At 36.4% G+C, this 17560-nt stretch overlaps 1 protein-coding gene across 1 annotated transcript in view; it reads left to right on the forward strand.

Annotated features, from left to right (window-relative positions):
• The window catches only part of ASXL3 (additional sex combs like 3, transcriptional regulator), a 184413-nt gene that overhangs the window by 88760 nt on the left and 78093 nt on the right, over positions 1 to 17560 (forward strand). Inside the window, 2 exon segments of the mRNA XM_021096220.1 lie at positions 8442 to 8559; positions 9529 to 9648. Of these exon segments, the coding sequence (XP_020951879.1) occupies positions 8442 to 8559; positions 9529 to 9648 (238 nt within the window).

The raw sequence follows: 17560 nt of genomic DNA on the forward strand, positions 1-17560 counted from the left end.
CAAGCCACTTTCTTTCTCTGAATCTTAAATTCCTCCCCCAGAAGATGTGGAAAATAATAGTACCTTTGACCTGAGAGTGCTCTGAGAATTAGGTGAGGTGACGTATTAGAAGCCTGTTTTAGCCTGAATGCCTCGCTCAGAATCATCACTCTGTAAATGTCAGCTATTGCTCCACCCCAGAAATGCCGAAAATGCCCAGAAGAAAAAGGAAGAGATGCTTTGGTTAGAGGGGGACATTACACAATTGTAATAGTAATAGTATCAATGAATGTGAAGCTCACATATTTAACCCTGAACTCGTGGTTTTCCCTTGTTTGACTTTCCTCATATGTTTTATTTTTATCCTTCTGTGACAGCCACCTCCACTTCACCCCTTGCTGACCCTCACCCAGGCGAGGAATTGAGGTGTCATTCTAGTGATATATTTATAACAAGGAAAGAGAAACCATGTTTTTAAAGTTTAAAAAGTTTTGAAGGCCCACCCACTTGAAAAGCTACTTAATCATCACATCCAATCTGGTAAACTTAGAATGTCTACACCTCCTCCTCTAGTTCAAACAAGGAAACTTAGGAAAGAAACTTAACATTTCTGTACTGAATTCTGTTACTTATTAATAATTCTGTATTAATTGGAATTGCAGTGTTTCCATTCATAGATGTTATATTTAAGGTAGTGACAGCATTATATCCTATAGAGGTCAGATAATCTTGAGCGAGCTTGCCCTTCGTATCATTGCTCTGGTGGATGTTTAGATGCCAACGAACAAAACTGAATTCAGCATTGAGATCCTTTTTAAATTAATGGCATAAAGGATGGGTGATGGTAGGGAAGCCTGGCCAAAGGCTGATTCAGGTGGCAGATAGGATGCAGGTACTGGGATACTAACCAGGATGGAACAAAAGTTGCAAAACCAGATGCTGGTACCTGTAGATTTAAGAAACACAGATGCAGTCATAAATGAAACTCAAACTTCTGAAAAGCAGTGATTTAGAAAGTGTATACACTGAAGTCTTCCTGTGTGTGAATGTAAAGACAAACATTCAAGACTCTGTATTGTCATTTCTCATCATTTTTCACTTTCTTTATTTCAGTTTCATAGTCTTTGAACTTTTTGTTTGTTTTTTTACAATTTCTAAAACATTACATAACTGAGTCAGTGGGGTATTTTTGTTTTGTTGTGCTTTAGAAAATATGTTCAAGGGAAGTGCCACTTCCTTGATTAGGGTCTAAGCCTTGTTTTAAGAAACCTGTCCTGTATGTTTCTTAATGTCCTAACAGAGCTATTTATTAATTTCTTAAAACTTCCTTTTGTACAACCAAGTAACAGATTACTCAGATAATATGGAACAATTTAATAGTAGATATGTTAATGTTTGATTAGTAATCAAAATTCATATTGGAAATACATTTGAAAGAAAAGCTGTTCTTGCAGAATTTTGCCCAGATTCCCTGTAATTGCTGAATTTCTTAAGACAGCATTTCAAAAATTGACTGAACTTGTGGCATTTTAAATTGTAGCAACCTCAGCAAATCGGCAGTTTTCTTTTCTTTTTTATAGTTGAATGGCTGTGACCATGTAGAATTCTTTATGTGTCTATATATCCACATATTTCAATGTATATGTGTTCTGTGGTTGTGAATATGTCTTGTGTGTATGCATATAGAGACAAATCATAATCTCATGAAGGTTACGGCCAGCTGAATGACCCTAATAACAGTTACATTAGCTGTCATTTGCTTTTCTGAATTCTAGACATTATGCTCTGCATTTAATAGGCACTATGCCGTTTAGTCCTCATATACATCTTTTAAAGTAATCCTTTAAAATATTTTTCAAATGAGAAGCCAGAGGAGCTTCTGCCCACAAGATTTAGAAAACTTGCTCAAGATTGGCCAGTGAGTAAATCTGGGAGATGACATTTGAACTCAGAATCACAGTTGTAGGTCCTGCCCTCTTAACCAATAGTTCCTTTCAGCATATGCTATATAATAGAACAGATGAATTTTTGACATTATCCACAGAAATCTACATTCTTGAGAATTTGTATAATGGAAGGAAAGCAATATAGCATAGTCATTAAGAATATTATTTCCCGGGAGTTCTTGTGGTGGCTCAGTGGTAACAAATCCAACTTGTATCCATGAGGATGCCGGTTTAATTCCTGGCCTCACTCAGTAGGTTAAGGATCTGGCATTGCCTTGAGCTGCAGTGTAGGTTGCAGACATGCCTCAGATCTAGCATTGCTGTGGCTGTGGCATGGGCTAGCAGCTACAACTCCTCTTGAGCCCCTAGCCTGAGAACTTTCCTATGCCACGGGTGTGGTCCTAAAAAGACACACAAACAAAAAGAATATTATTTCCTAGGAGTCCCCATTATGGCACAATGGGGTAAGGATCTGGTGTTGCTGCAGCTGTGGCATAGGCTGCAGGTGCAGCTCAGATTCGATCCCTGAATCTGATCCCTGCAGATTTGCTGAGGTTGCTACAATTTAAAATCCCTGGCCTCAGAACTTCCATATGTGATGGGTATGGCCTATGGCTGAAAAAGAAAAAATAAATAATAAAAAGAATATTATTTCCCAACAAAGACTGCTCATGTTCAGTATTACCATGTATTAAAGGGAGGAACTCAAATACATTAGCTTTTGTCATTTTACTGAAGTACATTCTGAGTCAGTAGGGCTTAGTAATTCAACTATACATTGTCCAGTGTAAATTCTTAGAAGTAGGCAAAAAAACCAGAAACAAACCCCGGTAGCCATAAGCTATTAAGTAACATAAGCATAGGTATTGTGAAAAAAAATAATTTAAAACAAATCTCATGTAAAATAAGCCAGGCATAATTTCCTAACTCTGAAGCCCCACCCCAATCCAAAGCAAGTTCTTACAGAGGATGGATGCTTTTCCTTTGCACTGCTGTTGGTTGCAGTGTAATTACAGGCTGGACAACATGGAGGCTATAATGCCTTTTGGCTATTGGCATAGAGCATTCTCATTGCTTCAAATATTTGGATCGTTTTAATTTTTTCTAATTATCACATTAGTTAACATCATATGTTGGGTATAATTGCATGAGTAATATATTGTTATTTCAGTAGTTATTTTTCTGAATAGGATATTCACATATGCATATTCAGAAACCTCTGAAGAATAGCAGATTGTTGATTACCGTGTTCCTCTGTTGTCTTTCTGCCTAGTATTTTAGCTGTCATGATCCTAAAAATTGTGAAATGATTAGCTTTTGAGTTTCAAGGAAGAATAATTAAGAAGAATTAAATCTTGGAAGTTTCTAAACAGAAGAATTAAAAGATCAAAAAGGGATGGGGTCTGTTTTGGGAAGTAACATGGTAGAGAACAGAACCTTTCTGTGTTGTTTCTGTTGGTTTCTTTGACTTCATTATTAATTTAGGGTGGTGGAATTTATTCATGAAGTTGCAGATCCTTTTCCCTCTTCGTATTGCAAAGCAGACATATCCCTGGGTATTTTGCTTTTGCTTTATATGTTTGACCAATACTGTGAAATTCAAAAGGTTATGTTGCATGATAGCACTTTCTGGATGTGGGTGTTGACATTTAGCGTACTAGCAACAATGCCTGTTTTTGGTGGCTGACAGAGCCAGCTGTTTCATATGTGTGTATTTCTCATCATTTTAGCATTCACAGCATGCGGTATTTTCAGATTTTTCAGAAAGGGCTTATTGCATCCGGTGCATTCTTAAGTTACATTGTTGGTATTCTTTATTAAAACAAGGGAGGTATTACTTATTTATGCAAATTCCAAGTTAACATAGAAGCCTCTGGTTTTAGATCTTATTTTATTTTTCTTTGGAGTGGAAATTATTTTCACAGTTATCTCAAACTTTGTTTTAAAAATAAAATGTTCCTCTAAAGGTTTTCCGTCTCTTTTTACAAGAAACTATTGTGATACATGTCTGGAGGATGGCATGCTTGCTCAGCATCTTCTGATTTCTTTCTTTTCTCTTAAAGCTAGAATTGTAATTTTTTTTAAACTTATCTCGAGAGAGTATTTATTTATTTTAATTGTTATTTCCCCAATACAAATTTTTTTTTCTGTACAGCATGGTGACCCAGTTACATATACATGTGTACGTTATTTTATCTCCCATTATCATGCTTCATCATAAGTGACTAGACATATTTCTCAGTGCTACACAGCAGGATCTCATTGTTAATCCATTACAAAAGCAATAGTTTGCATCTATTAATCCCAAACTCCCAATCCATCCCACTCCCTCCCCCTCCCCTTGGCAACCACAAGTCTGTTCTCCAAGTCCATAATTTGATGTGTGGTAATGATATTTACTTTCCTACAACTTGAGCTCTGTTATTTTGGTTTCATTTAATAAGTTTATTTTCAAGTCTAAGCCTGTAAATTTCTTTAATATTGAATAATATTTGGAAGTATTAAACTTGGCAAGTTCAGTGCATTCTGTGTAGTTTGGGCATGAGGTCATTATCCATGTGGGCAGCTTGAAGGTACAGCCCTTTAGAGTAGACTGAATTTACATTTGCCATCTGCTTATTTATTTCAGTTTCCATATTGCTTCTTTTCTAGTTTTGAAATTAGGATTTAAAATTGTTCCATAAGATGTTCCATTGGCACTCCAATGAAATATCCTGGAGGTTGGAAGTACTTCCGGGATATCCTCTTCCAAAAATAAATCTACACTAATATAGTAAGACTTAGAATGTCAATGTCAAAGCAAAAACATGTTACAGATGGATCAACAGGGCTACCACTAACAAGTTAAAACCTTTGGTGTGGAATAGAAAAAGCCATCCCCTCCCCAGTTTGTCACAACAAATAAATCTCCCTTTTCCGCATATCCATGTGCAAAGCAAATCTTCCTGAGCATCTAAGTGGCCTTCCTAATCCTATTTTCTTAATCTGTTACATGGAGGTATATTTTCCTGGCTGGGGTCCCCAAAATTAGGTAATTACAAGGTAAATTGCATTTAACTTCAATTATATTTGTAGTGTAAAATAGGAATTTTCTTGTTCTCTTGAAATTTTAGTTAAAGCTCAAAGTTAAAAACAGTGGGATGCAGGTGTGCCCTGTTGTGAAGGGGGTGCTAGACATAGCCTCAAAGGAGGCCAGATGGCTATTGGCCATACCCCCCAAAGCCTATATAAAAAAAAATAGCTCCATGGAGTTCCTATTTAAAATGTCTTAATGTCTTATTGTCTCTGTTTTACAGGGACATTTACCCAAGTAATTTCCCAGCATTACTCAGCTAGTTAAATCTTTCTCTGACTCTCCAGTCTTGTACCTCATAGTCGTTAAGATAACTCTGCAGCATCCGCTGTTCCTCTACAAGTGAGCACATTAGAAGGGGTGGGGGGTTAAAACCTCTCTTGGGCAGTGATCAGGCTCATTTACTGGGGAGGTAAGGAACATTGGGAATGGTGTTTAGAAGGTACTGAAAATTGGTGCCCTCGAGCTGAATTTGGCTCAGAATCCTCTTTGTTTTGTCTGGAACATTGTTTAAAACAAGAAAACTCACCTAAAAATTCAGTTGTGTTTTCTTGAGTATTGCTACCACCTCTAAAGGGCTATGTATGTGCCTTCCCTCTCATCAGCCTCCCCTGGGTCATTGGCTTCCCCCAGCCAGTGTGCTCTGAAAAGTATTGCACATATGTCAGGAGATTGTGAGAAGGAGACACACAGCCATGGTTGAGTGGCTGATGTGCTCATAGTTGCAGAAGTGTAGCTGCATAACCAAAGCCAACTAACCAACCAAACCATGAACAACCAGGTCCTTTATTTGCAGAGTTCAGGCCCTGCACTGAGGCATCACTGTACTACCTGCCTCATGGACATAATAGGTACTAGCGTTCTCGTGTGTGTGTGGAGCCAGCCCAAACCACCCCAGAATCTGTTGAGTCCATATTGTTTTTTTCCCCTCCATCCTCATTTTGATCTGCTTAGAGGCTATCTCCAGTGCCCATGGTCAAATAAATCCTGCTTTCTAGAAAGGGAATTGGAATCTTGAAGGTGGCTTAAAATGACTTAGCCTGAAAGGGCTATGGATCTAGTAAATGTGATCAAGATGCCGCCGAGACAGCTGAGTTCTGATACTTCTGAGTTTACCTAGGAGCCTGCTGCTTTCCCATGATGACCAGCATCAGAGTACAAAGACTTCCCAATTTTTCCTGATTTCATCCTAGCCATGTTATTTGGGAGTAAAATAGAAAGCTTGTTTTTAGGAGTAAAGCAAAAAAGTGTGTATATTTTTAATACACTTAAAACAATGATGTAAATGGTAGGCATAATTTTAATTACCTACAGGCACATAGTGTCGCATCTCAGTATTTTAAAAAAATATTGTTTCATGAAATATTGTTCAAATTTCTGAGTTGGAAATACATATTCAAAAAAAAAAAAAAACCACTGTGACCATTAAAATGGGCTCAATAAGCATTCCTTTATCCCTACTTTGGCCCTAGCTTGCCTCTTTAAAATTCAAAATAGATGTGGGTTTTTCTTTTATTATATTATTTATATCATAGTTTATTTCTGTATAGCTACTGATTTTTCTAGAGTCTTCTCAGCTCTAAAAATTGAGGACAAAATTTTTGTTACTTTATTATTTACCGCAAATGCTGTAAAAAGGCATATCATCTTTGACTTTATGATTCCAGCTTGTAAGCCTCCTATTATTTCATCTCTTTTTTTTTTCTTAATGAACATTTTCCAAAATATTACCTCCCCACCCTGACATAAAATGAATAGACGCCTATTTGGATTGCCAAGGGAAGAGGTTGAAGTCTATGATGGATAGATGCCTACAAACTAATCACACTTTATATAGGCTTTAATTGTTTTGTGAAGTCTTACATAGTAGGCAAAGATGGGCTTAATTGTAATTTAAGGTACTGCGCTGCCTTATTCTCTTTTATTATTGGATTGATAGGTTAATGTCTATGAAGTGCTTGGAGTTCTTAACACAGGGCTAGAGAGATTTATGCAATTATGTACACACCTTGTTGAAGGAAAGGAGAAATGTCATAAATATTTTATAGCACACATGCTCTTGTTAGGTATATTATTTACAGCAAGCTTAGGTGAGGAGGATAGCATCTTATTTATCCTTATGTCCCCTGTACCCACCCCCACCCCACCTCAGAGCTTGGAATTTTGTAAAAGCTCAATAAGTGTAAGAATTGAAGGGAAAAGGTTTCCTGTTATTATTAGCAATAGTATCATTTATAATAGATTTCCCAATCCACTTGCCTTTCCATCTGATTCTCTCATTTAAATGATATTTAATTTTTCACATCTGTGATTATGTGATTGCTAAATCTTGGGATCAACAAGTTGAACATTCAGCTAAAACCCTTTGCAAATAAAATGGTGTCGTTTCTGTCAGCAGGAAATATACAGTCAATGCAGTATTTCAGGAGATTGTGACAACTCTTGGTCAAAGAACATTAATCAAGTAACTGAGATGTTATAAAATTGGTAAAAATTCCACAGAAACCAGGAATTTAAAAGTTTGAGACTGTCCATGGTCAGCGTTTTAACCTTTGGAGGAGTTTTAGCCTTCCTCGAACTGTGAATGTAACGTCTCTTCACTTGTGTGTGCTTAAGACCCTTTTTATTACAGGTAATTTTCTGCGTAAAATGATCAGCTAGATAAGCTGTATTTCAAAACTTTTCAGTGTCTTTTTATTCTATTATCATCATCATGGTTGATTCATTTACGAAACACAAAGCACTCCCATTTGGAGAGATTTATTCTCATATCAATTTTTCTCCCCCCTCTGGATTTGCCAGAATGCCATCATGTTCGTGTTCTGAAGGTTAATGCCCAAAGTCAAGCAGACAGAAGCCAAGTGCTGCAAGGTTTCCAAGATTAGGACTGATTCCCTTCACAGAAATAAATGATTCCTGCCATGTTCAGTGATTTTGTGCCGCGCTCCCCACGGCTGAGTGAGTGCATCAATACTGTAGTCCTTACCTGCTGTACATACTGATGACACTCGGTGTTAACTTGATTGACTGAGCAGCCCACTGGAGAGGACGCACCTGCAAGAGAAGTGCAGACACATATATTTTTATCCTGGTCTCGAAACATTTATTTTACATTTACTTTCCTGGGGAGTCATGGCTTAAAATTCCATGGGCTCTCGAGCCATACTGTTCAGGTAGAACAAACCTTGAAGTGAGGCTTTGTTTTCAGAATTAAACCGAAAAATGGTCTCAGGTTTATACCATTTGCCAAAGCCTGATTTTATGCTTTTGAGGAAAAATGACAGGAAGATGACAATGAAGAGTCCTGACAAATTAGTGACTCTGGAATATAATAAGTCTCTTAAGAGATGCTACCTAATGATGGGCAAGTGGATCATTTAATTCAATTATGAGAAAGCATTTTGACGATATTCTTCCATGTTATATTTTATCATGTTTTGTAGGCTTTGAGGCAGCAGCAGAAGAGAAGAAATGGAGTCTCGATGATGGTAAACAAGACTGTTCCTCGTGTTGTTTTGACACCATTAAAGGTGTCTGATGAGCAGTCGGATTCGCCTTCAGGTAAAAAGCTAAAATATTGTATGCTTGGCCAGTTTCCTTCTGGAGGAGACATCCTCACTGAGAGAGAGATGTCATGAATTTTCTCTGAAACTGAATACTATTTCCACTTGAGGTTTCATTTCATTTTTTTTATACCTTTGACTCTTTCAGTGATTCAAAAATAATAAGATATTTTGCTCTTAAACAACAGAAAAAAAAGCATCAGCTTGTTCATCACCAAAGGATTCATTTGCTAATGTCAGTAGATGTAAGAAAATGTGTGATACTGCTAGGTAGATTTTTTTGTTGTGGTTGCTTTGGCTTCTGTTTGCATGTTGAACTTTAATGGTGGACCACATGCTGATGTGTAATGCCATCAAAAGCCGTTCTTCTGTGAGTGCGAATTTGTTTTTCAGTCCTCTGCTGCAAAATCAGGAATCCTTTATTAGTTTTTGTGTTCTGGCAACATTCTTCTCACCTCAGTGCAGCTCTGACCTTTTCTTCTAATTTACCTTCTGTCACTTTATCAGCTACGTACCATTCTATTTATTATAGACTGATGTTTGCGTTTGCTGTTTCTGCCTCGACATAAAGTTATTAATAAAGGCATGATCGCTCCCTCTCGTCAAGCCTCCCCTCATCCTTCATCTTTCTGTCTCGGTCTTGCATCGTCTCCAAGTGGCATGGTATTGTTGAAGTTTATTCGTGTATTTTTACAAAAGAGCTGAGTGTTTCTTTTAAAAGCTATCAGATAGTGAATGAGTTTGTGACTCCACTATTAGGCCATCTGTTCTTGCTTTTTGTTCTGTTTGATTGATTTATTGGGCTTTTCTCTTTATATCCAGTAGAAGAATCAGATGGTGGCCAAAGGTAGTGTATTAACTCTTAAGAAAAGGAGATTATATCTATGGTTTTTAAAACAATTTTAGATTTTTCTTCTCAAGGACAGCAAGAGGAAGATAATGACATAATAACTATTTCCTTTTTTAGGATCTGAATCTAAAAATGGTGAAGCAGACAGTTCAGATAAAGAAATGAAACATGGGCAAAAATCTCCTACTGGAAAACAAACAAGTCAGCACTTAAAACGATTAAAAAAGTCTGGTTTAGGTGAGTGTTCAATAGACTATAACATTTCACATTTTAGAGATTTAAATCTTTTTGAATGAAACGATGGAAAATTAATTCCCAGAACGTTTTTTAATAGTTAAACAAGGAAATTTTACGATCTTCCCAATTTATCTAAACCAAAAAGGGGGCCAAATAAGGCAGCCTGTTACAATGGAATGATTTCAAGCGTGTTGCTAAAATTTGTGAATGATATTATTGGATGATGCAGAGGTTAAAGATAAGAGATTTAAAATGATATATTCAAGTAATTATCTGTCAAGTCATGATTCTAACATGCTGTGTTTTGTTCCTGTAACTGGGTTTCACTTTATTGGAATACACTGTATGAGGGGAAAAATGCAACTTTTATAAAGAGTTCATTGAACTGGAGAGTACATTGTCATCGGAGTCTGCTGCAGTAAAACTGCTCTGCCTCGTTTTTCATCTTTTCTGCTTGAAATATTCCATGGTGCCTGTCTGAAAAATCATGTACAATTGCTGAGAAGTGTAGGAGGCAACGTTAGTGGGTCTTGCAAGTCAGTGCCAGATTTTTTTCTAAAGATTTCCTTACTGATAACATTTATCGGGGACTTAGCAGCGTGAGGGGGGAAAAGGAATATGGAAATTTAAAAGAGGAAAGTAAACGTATCCTAGGCTGAACATTAAAATTCTAGACCAAATCCGCCTTGCTGGATGTCTGGACCTAATGGCTTCATTTCCCTCTCTCAGTTATTTCATCTCTGCATAAGGGTAATGATAATGACCCGGATCATTGTAACATTTTGGAAAATGGTTGGTAGAAAGTACAAATTTATTGACCTGAACTTTATTACTGGTTCTGCCATTTACTTTCTTGGCAACTTAGGGTAATTCTTCTTTGCAGGGTTTATCTGTTTGTGAAATTCAAGCAAGATTTTAGCCCATTTCTTTCTTTCTTTAGTAAGGGTTTATTGATTACCTACTGTATACCAGGATTTTGTTAAGTACTGGGAGCAGTTTCAGTAAAATCCTTGAATAGGGTTTAGATAGCCTTACAAAAGAGATCTTTGGGAAAGCAGAATTTATTTTTGTTTTAAATTTTTTAAACATAGCGTATTTTTTTTCATAAGCCTAAATCATGTCATATTTATCGTCTAGCTCAAAATGTATGAGTATGTGTTCATGGATAACCACGTGTACATATATACTGACATCTTTCTCCTAGTTTTTTGAGTATTGTAAAGTGTTTTAATATGAGTAGCTTCTGAAATTGAAAACTATAATGGGAGAGTGAGTGATATGTAAACAACATACTAAAAAAAAAAAAAAGCAACAATGGCAATAAGCCTGCCCCCTCCCCCACATATCATGATACCCTAAGTAATTTAAAAGTCAGTGACCCTCAGTTTAAAACAGTCTGCTACCAACCTCAGTAAAGTCAATGCCATATCATAAGTTTAAGACAATTTAAGGGACCTTTTCATTTCTTTACTTTGCTGACTTCAGGGCTGGTGGTCAGCAAGACCTTGTCCCTTTCTTAGGATCCTGTCACGTGCTCAGGTCTTCCATCAGGATCTCCTGTTCTGTGGTAACCTAGGAGTCCTGCATGCCTCTAAACATCTTGTATTTTAAAAGTTAGGACAGTAAAGGTATTTCAGCTAATTTGTTAGCAGATTTTAAAGGCGATAAAGGAGACCACCATGTTCTTTTTCACCATGTTCTGCTTGCTTGCTTTCGACTACCAAGTCGTAGAAATAATGATGCAGTTTTAATGAAGGAAAGGAGAAGTGGCATCCTCTTCACTGCCCATGTGTAATGTAGCGGTCTGGGTATTTCGACACATCGTCTCATTGAGTCCTTCAATTATTTATGGTAGAATTGATTTGTATTTTACAGCTGAAGAAACTGAGGCCCTGAGGGTTGAGGAGGTTGTCCTTAAATGACACAGCTAAGATACAAGCCAAGGCACAGCTAGCTTCACAATCTGAACCATTATTTTGGGAGGTGTTCTGAATGTCTGTCACGCAGCCTGTGTTGTAGACCTGTGGGCACCAGTGGGGAGCAGTATAGCATCTATGACATGATGAGCTTGCCATGGGTCTTAAAACGTGGATATACTAGTTATATGTAGGAGAGCTGGCAACTGAAAGATTTCCTGGCCTATCCTATAAAATCAGAGCAAGAAGGTGCGATTTAAAATAAGTCAACTAAGGTAAAAATCTGTCAAAAATAAACTGAAGGTGATTACTAGGAAGGAGCTGTCAGTGACTAAGTTAACCTGGAAAGTGGCTGAAAACAGTACTTGGAGGTCCTTGTGGCACTAGCAGGTTAAGGATCTGGCATTGTAACTGCAGCGGCGTGGGTCGATGCTATGGCACGGGTTTTATTCCTGGCCTGGAACTTCCATATTCTGTGGGCATGGCCAAAAAAAAAAAAAAAAAAAAAAACAAAAAGCAAAAAACTCCTAGTGGCTTATTTTGTGCAAATGAAATCGGTAGTACTTAATAAGCCTCTAAGTTATGTCCAGCAATATAAAGTGAAAAGTGAAAATGTAGAAGGAAAAAAACAAAACAAGACATATAACCATGTAAATGTAACTATCTCTAGATAGTATCTCATGTCTTTTTTGGAAAGTAATGTTTTTGATGTTCTTTGAACTTAGGAATCTTACATAGTAAAAGATTTTCTGTACTATGAAGCATTTTAGAATCAGGATAGTGATTAGTATTCCATAAAGCATATTTATCTACATTTTACTCTCTTCCTTGCCATTAAGTTGTTAATTCCCATCCATCTTTGTAGTACCTTTTGCACCCCTTCCATCCCTTTTATTTAGTAGTTATTGAATAGGTTTCAGATGAATTACTGTTAAGTAACAGAATGACTATTAAGTTTGTCCAGATGAATGAGACATCTGTAGGTTTTAGCACAGTAGGGCAGTTACTTATATATCATTGAGTAAGAATGATCCTGTGCTCTTGGGGAAGGTCATTCTTTGTTGAACCAACATATAGCTGCAGAACTAATGCAAAGAGAGATGAGCTCACCTGACATCCCTCAGCCAGCCAGACAGGGAATCATCTGTTTCTCCCATTAGTTAGACATCTAATTCACGCAGTTTCAGAAATGTGGTTTGAACTTTGCCTTCTCTAGTAGAAGTAACTATATAATTCCTAGAGTGTTGAAATCGTTCTGAATTCAAACAAATACGGTAAGTCTGTTCTAACTTAAATTAATAATTATGAAACTAAATCCAGTCCAAATCAGACTTTAGGCTCTGAGTCTAAATTTTGATTCCCATTGTGAGATTTTCCTAGTAGGACGTAAAATACCTCTGATTGTCTCTGAGTGCTTCCTTTTGGTCTTTGGCAATTTTATTTCATTTGTCAGTTGCAGAATGTTCACCCTGTCTGAGGTACAGGTTTCACCTGGGTTCTGGAATCCAAATATGTGTAGCTCAGAGCACAGTGAACCCCAGTGTGTTTCCCTGAGGACTCTGCTGTGAGGGACACACTACAGACTTCCTCAGCTTCCTTTATATGCCAGCTTCCCTAGAGAGGCTTAGGAAATAACTGAGCTTCGGTTCCCTCAGTCGTTCTAGTTCTGATGGTGATCTTAAAATTCTTATGAGAAATGTATCACTCTGCATGGGAACTAATTGCTTTTTTTATTTTTTATATCATGATTTTAATTTTTTTCCATCATAGCTGGTTTAGAGTGTTCCATCAGTTTTCTACTGTACAGCACGGTGACCCAATTACACATACATGTACACATTCTATTTTCTCACATTATCATGCTCCGTCATAAGTGACCAGACATAGTTCCCAGTGCTGCACAGCAGGATCTCATTTGCTAATCCATTCCAGAGACAGTAGTCTGCATCTGTTAACCAATAGTCTGCATCTATTAACCCCAAGCTCCTCATTCATCCCACTCCCTCCCCCTCCCCCTCGCTAATTGCTTTTGACAGATTTTTTTGCTTGTTTGTTTCATTTTTTTGTCTTTGTTTATTCTTAGCCAGGTTTATGTATGAAACTTATCAGAATATTTCTCTGAGTAGCCCTCTGGCTGAGTAGACATGGTAACATGAGTTACCATGAGTGAGTGCACTTGAAAAAACATTATGGATGCAAAGAGTATTTCTCTGATGATGCTATATAGTAAAAAAGAAACAAGACTGTGTTGGTCCCTCTCCTGTTTCTGAATCATGCATGGTAGAAGGTATTTTTTGACTTGCATGACAGCAAATGGTAATAACATCTACTAGGGCCCTTTTATTGTCATAGGGCTATAAAATTAGTATAGAATTAGACCACCAAATAACCAGGCAGTAGAGCCCACATCTGGTGCGATGTATGGTAGGTATAGGCTAAAAATGGAGTTTGAAGTACATGGTTTTCATCCCTAATCAGTTGTTTTAATGTCCTTTATCCTTATCTTAGCAAAGGATAAAACTTGTTTAAAATCTCCCCTATAGATGCAGACTGTTGCCTTTGGAATGTATTAGCAATGAGATCCTGCTGTGTAGCACTGGGAACTATATCTAGTCACTTATGATGGAGCATGATAATCTGAGAAAAAAGAATATATATATGTAAATGTAACTGGGTCACCATACTGTACAGTAGAAAATTGACAGAACACTGTAAACCAGCTATAATGGAAAAAAATAAAATAAAAATCACTTTATATATTTTAAAAAACCTCCCTGTGGAGTTTTTTAAGAGATGGATTGTGAATATTTTTGAAAACTGTTTAATGATATGTATTCCTTCTTAACCACTTTTTTCTGTTATAAATTTCTCACATTTTTCCTAAATGTTTAACTAAAACGTGAGTTCCTCAAGTTAGGTCGTTGACCTAAACTAGTTTTTAATCATGTTTCTTCCCGTTCGGTAACACAGTAGGAGTTTAAAAAGTGCTTGCTAAACAAATGCAAGTTTCTAATGGATGTCTCTGAGGGTTTTTAAATAAATGTCCTTGCTGAGCCCAACTTCTGGGATTCATTCCAGTATACTTTATTTCGTTTAATCTTTTTGTAGTGAAGAATTACAACTTTGCTGGTTTCATAAAATGTTCCATACTTTTAAAATAAATTAATGCAGGAAAATAAAAATATATTTGAATAGTAACTCTAAATCCTGTCATCAAAGATAATTTCCTCCAGTGTTTCATAAACATTATTTGACATTTGCTAATTTGCAGTCATAGAGGTCATCTTAGAAAAACTCTGTTACACCATTTTAATTAAAAGTACTAAATTTAATTAAGTTTGGCCTGAATAGTAAAAAAGAATAGAAGTAAAACCAAAAACAAAATTGCTAAACATTGCCACGAGATATATTCATATCTAAAAGTTCTCTGCAAAAGATATTAAAAATATGAAACTCTGAAATGAGTGATGACCTTTTAACTACTGAAACTTTGGACAATACGTTATAAAGGATGGGGAGATAATTGTACTCAAAGCCCCTCTTATCTACGTTTTTGTTATTTTATTTTTTTAAATCAAGATTGTTAACATTTAATTTTTTTTTAACCATAATCCCTATAGTTCACTAACCCTAATACTGTATTTTGTTGTTGTTTTTGCTTTTGCTTTTTAGGGCTCCACCTATGGCATATGGAGGTTCCTAGTCTAGGGGTCCAATTGGAGTTGCAGCTGCCAGCCTACACCTCAGCCACAACAACACCAGATTTGAGCTGTGTCTCCAACCTACACCACAGCTCACAGCAACGCCGGATCCTTAACCCACTGAGCAGGGCCAGGGATTGAGCCTGCTTCCTCATGGATACTAGTTGGGTTTGTTAACTGCTGAGCCACAACAGGGACGCTTCTAGTACTGGATGATAATAGATTCATTGCTCCTTGATAGACTTTTTACACAGTTTCTTCATTTGTGAAGGGTCCTAGGATTCATGTTGTAGATGATTCAATTTCATCCTCTGATAATTTTTTCCTCCTTAGATTTTACTCTTTGGAAGCCTGCTTTTCTCCTCTGAGCTCTTTCAGAATCATCCTCTGTATTTTCCTTCAAACAACAAAAACTAACTCTTGTTTTCAACTCTTGCTGAGTTTCTTTGCACAGTTCCTCCTGTAACAAAAGGCCTTGGTTGGCCTCTTTCATGTGCCCCTTCTCTCTGTGTGCATCTAAGTGAGTGTGTGCACATTTTCCACAGAAATTCTGTACGGCTTTCCTTCTGGGAAACAGGAGACTTTAAACCAGCAGAATACTCACCCATCACCAAGAGCTCCAGAGTCTGCAGCGTCTACTCAGATGGGTGCTCTTCAAACTCCCTATGGTCAAAGTAATAATTTCCCTGACCCTGATCAGACACTTCCCCATGATTTTTATCATGAGGTCAGCCTAGTGTCATCATCTATAGCATAAACTCTTATGTGGCAATTTGACCATTGTCACATCTCTGCTTCCTTCAATATCAGCTGCTTTACATTCTCTAGTGTCCAGGAGTTAAATGCTAACTAATATCTTTTTTTTTCCTCGGCTTAGTCTAGGGAGATGAGGTATCAGCTTTAATGAGATAAGACAATCAGACATAATGAGATTGTTCTTAAGCCAGTTAAGAGAAAGTAAGGATAATCAAAATGGAATTAATCATCCACTGTGGCAGCAGATTTAGCAATAAATTCATCTGCTCTTTGTTCCAAAATTATAAAAAAAAAAAACATGTTTTTGCTTAGTTGGACATCTTAGAAATAGATCTTTTGACTTTGTCCTAAAAGACTATGTACCCTTCTGTATCTTTTTTTTCCCTATGATACTCCTAAATATTTTGAAGCTTACAAAATAGTAACCAACAGCATAAGTCTTGCTTATTACATTATCCGTAACACATTGTCTCTAAAGTTTTAGAATTTTTTCGTTTCCCCAATACTCCCTCCCAAAGTCACTTTTGGTAAATGACCTCAACCAAGAGAATATTTTGGCCATCCATAAGATTTAAACAAATTGCTTTCCTATATTTTCAACATTTCTGTCTCTGTGCTTTGCCTTTGTCTCCGCTGCTGAGGAAAAAAAAAAAAAAAAAAAAAAGCTTCTTCCTAATTCTCTCCTTGTAGTCTCTCTTATTTTACTGTTGAATACTTCAAACATATAGAAGAATACAGATACTAATAAAACATACAACTATATACCTGTCACCTTGTCTTTGCTTCTAACCAGTGTTAGGAATTTGTTGGACCTGATTTAGGTTAAAACAAAAATGCAATATTTGTACTAATTTTTGTGTTTATAAGTGAGATTGGCCAACAGACTTTCTCATATTGTCCTTTTTTGTCCTTATTTTGGAATAAAGGTGATATTTACTTCATAAAGTGAAGAGCTTTCTTTCTTTACTTATTTACTGGAATATGTGTAAAATTAAGTAGTAGGCGATATCCTTCACGTTTTGGTAAAATTCATCTTTAGAGTTACTTGTAATATGTACTGTATATGTATGTGGGGTAGGAAGGGTTGTGTATTTTACAGAAGTTTTCACAAATTTATTGAGACTTTCTATTTTTAATAGAATTTGAAATTTTGTAAACTTGAAATACTTTAGTTTGTCTTCAAAGGTATTAAAGTCATAGTAGTATGCTTTTTATGCATATTATACTTTTTAAAATCTAACTTTAATTGTATTTGCCTTGAATCTATGCTGTATCTCAAATCACATGCCTTTCATTCCCATTCGTGTTTGTTTAGGCCATCTTTCAAGAAGTATGCCTATTTTATTAATCTTAATTTTTTAAAAGCCTTTTTCTGTTGCTGATGGTTCTCATTGTCCTTTTCTATTTCATGAATGTCTATTCTTATTCTTTATAGTCTTTTTCCTTTCTTCTTTCTCAAGTTTTTATTCTGTAGTTCACTCATTAACTTCTTAATTTTCACACTTAACTCTTGAATTTTCAATATTTTCCTACTCTGTA

Source organism: Sus scrofa, chromosome 6 (assembly GCF_000003025.6).
Source record: "Sus scrofa isolate TJ Tabasco breed Duroc chromosome 6, Sscrofa11.1, whole genome shotgun sequence".
Classification (NCBI taxonomy): Eukaryota; Metazoa; Chordata; class Mammalia; order Artiodactyla; family Suidae; genus Sus; species Sus scrofa.